Genomic DNA, 4437 nt, shown 5'->3' on the forward strand with positions numbered 1-4437 from the left:
TCCACATTGATACGTAACAAGCAATCATATTTTAATTTAATTTTTTACAAGAACAACAATATGCAGTTTACAATGGGCGAGACATTTATGCTTGGGGGGGGGGTTAAACCAACAGATCAAGATCGGGGGAATAAAAAGAGTAAATCATATAGCTACGTATCACTGTTACAGCATTGTTCAAGTCAACCCTCACCTCCACCCTTCTTCAGACCCTGTGACTCAACACTGGTCCCCATGCCTTATCGAACTTTGCTCCTTCCTGCAATCTTGAATGTAAGCCTTTCCAATGAAGGATAATTATAGCCACACTTGATGACAAAGTGCAACATCTTGAGACAGAGCAATGATATTGTATGAGAAGGAAAAAACCCACCAGAATGTAGATCCAACATGAATATCTCTTTGAGCCTATACTTGTGATGCATGTAAGAATCTGTTTCTGTCCCTATACTGTACTTCATGCCCGTCTATAAAGGTTTCACCATCTCACTCACATTTCCTTTTGTTACGAGTTTCCCCACACACACACAAGATCATCTGGGGTGACCTTCCACTATCATTGCCCCAAACTAGCATGGTTTGATCTTGAAAATCGGTCGTGATGATGGCCTAAATCATGGTAATAATCAGCCTAACCGTTGTGCAGTATGTCCCCAGCCTTACACAGACCCAATCTACAGAGCTACATTACACCCGCATCATTGCAATAACTGCCCTCTCCTCTCCTTCTCATGTCGGTTTCTTCTTCACACCAGCCTCTCTTCTCTCTCTGGTGGTTACATCTGACAGCGGAGCTCACCGAGCAGATGACCCCTCCTCCTGTGAGCTCACTGAGCAGATGACCCCTCCACCTGTGAGCTCACTGAGCAGATGACCCCTCCTCCTGTGAGCTCACTGAGCAGATGACCCCTCCTCCTGTACCCTATCCTGTCTTCCGATCCCTGTCCCTGCCTCTCTCCATACCCTACTACCTCTGCCCTTGCATGTGCTGCATCTCCTCTCTTTCCTCCTGTCCCAGCCTGTGGTCGTAGCCTGTGGCGATGACTTGGCAGAGTGGCAACATCTCCTCCAGAAGGATAATGAGCAGACCAGGATTCGTAATACCAGGGAGGGACGACACGTCCAGACGCCGCAGTCCCCTACAGAAAGGCAGACGGTTAGTCCCCTACAGAAAGGCAGACGGTTAGTCCCCTACAGAAAGGCAGGCGGTTAGTCCCCTACAGAAAGGCAGACAGTCCCCCACAGAAAGGCAGAAGGTTAGTCACAGAAGAGTTTTGCCACTGACCACCAGCCTGTGCTGTGAGTGTGCGGGTAATTACTTGAGATTCCTCAGTGCAGCCAGGCCACCCGTGGTGATGCGCGGACAGTGAGAGAGGTCCAGTTCCTCCAGGGAGTCCTGGAACACGTGCAGCCTGGTCAGGGACCAGTCGTCCACCTCAGGACATCCCCGTAACGACAGAGTCCGCAGAGACTGCTGCTCCACTGAGGGAGGACGAGGCATAAGTTTAGTCTGTATGATCAAAGACAAGGTACTCGCTGAGAATCATCTGAAATCACAGTAAATGTACATGACAGAGAAAGAGAGTGAGAGAGAGAGAGGGTTCCCACACCTTCTTAAACATCAAATTCAAGGATGTTTCAGGCCCAATTCCCTCAAAATCAAGGACCCAACATGGCAGAGTTTGAGACACAGATCAAGGATGATTACTGTTACAACACAGAGATTTTTTTTAATATATACTGTATATAACGAGAACTAGCAGGCTTTCCAGAAGCTCACAGACAACAATTAAAAAGAGAGAGGCTTAAATGTGTGAACACTTCTCAACTGTGCTGTGATAAAGCTATTTACTAACAACTAACTTCTATTGTTGCACAAAATATATAAATGCAAGCACTTTCAATGACCCATGTCTATTTTCAAAAACTTTCAAGGCCATGATTTTCTCACTCTCAAATTCACAAACTTGCTGGGATTTTAAGGACCCGTGGGAACCCTGGAGAGTGAATATAGAGAAGTTAAGAGTAAAATAAAACTGACACTGAAAGAGAAAGAGAAAGACAAAGGCAGAGCTGGACTTCAGTACCGAGGTTCCCCAGCCCATTGTAGTTGATGACTGTGTGGCTCATGTCTACTTCCTCTAGGAGTGAGTCTTTGTGGGTCACAAAGTCCCAGTTCAACCTGCCCCTCCGGTCTGGGCGGAACCACTCTGACTGGCCAGCATACCTGAACATAAAGCACAAACCGTTCAACTGGATCACTGCAACACAGAAACATGAACAGAGCACTGTCATCTTCAGATGTACAGTGTATAATACAGATTATAAACAGACTAATATTATAAACAGACTAATACTGCTTTAACCTCATATGGTAATAGCTGTGCAACAAAGTGATGGTTAAAAGCAAAAACCACACATTGCAATGCCAACCCCAAATTAAAAATGCAGCAAGTAGTTGTGTGCTGCCACAGCATTTTGTTGTGATCTCAGTTCTGATCTAAAGTAACTTGTGTGATGCAAATCACTCATTCTGTTGAATTGATTTGAAACGAATAGCTCATTCCCTGCACTTGAAAACAGATATTTCCTTGTTGGTGCTGTCAGTGTCAGTATTCATTCAGTCAGACGAATTGGGTCCATTGCCAAGCCCCAAATTCCAAAATAGTATTTACACCTTGAAAGGTGACTTTTTGTCAAAAACGAAGCATGTATCTACATCCTTTCCCACATGATGTAAATGCATCTCAACAACAAACCAAAAAGCTCAGTGCCGAGGCAGCAGGCACTCACCTAAATCCTCCCTTCAGACTCAAGACATAGTAAGCTGCTGCTACGTTGGACCCGTGAAACCTGCGAGTGTAGCCATAGTACCTGTGAAAGAAATGAGGAAGAAGCAGCTCTGTTTACAAACTGGTGAAGACAGCGATGGTAATTGGTGGTTTCAAATAGCTGACTTGACAATAGTCGGGATGCACCTGTACAACTTTATTACTGGCAGTACTACCCATTTAATGTACTAACCTTAAAGTACTGTACATGTATATGACATGCACATGCAGTACTGATCCAATATAGACGGTTTTAACTTGACAACAAAAACATTCTAAATTGAACCCCCGCTCACTTCCTGTTGCAGTGTTTGCTATGGACATAAAAAAGATAAAAAAAAACATTCAAGTGCAGGACTGACCATTCCGTGAAAACCGTCTATACAGCTGAGCAGCGAAAACAAAAGTAACGATGTCGAGTGAATATTTCTGCAGTTTGCCGAATGCTGAGAAAAAGGAAGTGCTGTGGGGTTGCGCTCTGGTGAAAACCGTCTATAAAATGTCAGAAAATGGCGAAAAATGTCAATCAATGTTTCTCAAAGCCCAAGATGACATTCTCAAATGTCTTGTTTTGTCCACCAACCCAAAGAGGAAAGCTAAAGAAACCAGAAAATATTCACATTTACGAAGCTGGAATCAGAGAATTTTGAATGTTTGCCCTTAAAAAGTTACTCCAACCGATTGATTATCAAAAATAGTTGCAGATTAATTTAATAGTTGACAACTAATTGATTGATTGATTAATCGTTGCAGCTCCACATAAAATCAAGCTACTTTGCTTCACTTTCTGACCTGTTACTGTACATGTTTCTTAATAGTGCATTTTAGTACTGGGATTTTTTTTAAATGAATAACAATTGCATCTTATTTTTCCATTTAGTGATACAGTTCTTGAACAGGGGCTAAACAAAGTGGTTGCTAAGCGACGGTGGTTAGTGCCTAATGTGGAGTGAGAAACGTCTCTAGGTTCAAGGTGGCCCTTGTCTGGTCTGGTGGTATCCTTGGTCTTACGAGTTATCCTTTAGCAATCTCCTGCTCTTGAAGCTAGCTGTCCAGTAGAGGAGCATCTCGATGTCGTAGAAGCGCTGTGTGAGATAGAGGAGAAACCTTCTGGAAAGAGTGGGCGGAGCCACCGAGCTGGAGCTCCACGGTCGCCTGGCAACAAGAAGAGCTGCCCTCGTGCAGCATCGCTGTAAATACTGTAGGGAGAAGTAGGAGAGAGAGGTGGAGAGGAAGGTGGACAGTAAACAAGGCAAAAAGAAAAGCTTATTATTAGTTTAATGCAATGGGCCATCTACTGCTACTGATGATATGCAGAGTAGCGTTAGCTGTCAACGTTAACATTAACGTTAGCGCCCTACAGCCATGGTGGATTAAGATGTAAGTAGATGACTTGAAACTGGACTTTACACTGTTCTATCGATGTTCCAGTTGTGCCATAACGTTACTCAACTTGTTGAATAAACGCTCAAATGCCACGTTACGACTAGCTGGCTAACGTTACGTTACCTGAAGCAGCACAGCATGCTGTGTCTATGGAGCATTTGGTAACTAATTAAATGATAATACTGACAGCAGTGTCCACTTTCTTACAACTGACTGCAAA

At 43.8% G+C, this 4437-nt stretch overlaps 1 protein-coding gene across 1 annotated transcript; it reads right to left on the bottom strand.

The window, feature by feature from the left end:
- On the bottom strand, positions 1–4198 carry dmac2 (distal membrane arm assembly component 2; the record flags this gene model as incomplete). The annotated part of the gene is made up of 6 exons (XM_083636774.1): positions 1–1139; positions 1320–1482; positions 2088–2227; positions 2794–2874; positions 3843–4030; positions 4193–4198. The coding sequence occupies 6 exons, from the start codon at positions 4196–4198 to the stop codon at positions 968–970; spliced, it is 750 nt and encodes a 249-aa protein (XP_083492900.1). The 3' UTR covers positions 1–967.
- Between the last annotated feature and the right edge of the window lie 239 nt (positions 4199–4437).

Source organism: Poromitra crassiceps (assembly GCF_964638095.1).
Source record: "Poromitra crassiceps genome assembly, chromosome: 5".
NCBI classification, from domain to species: domain Eukaryota; kingdom Metazoa; phylum Chordata; class Actinopteri; order Beryciformes; family Melamphaidae; genus Poromitra; species Poromitra crassiceps.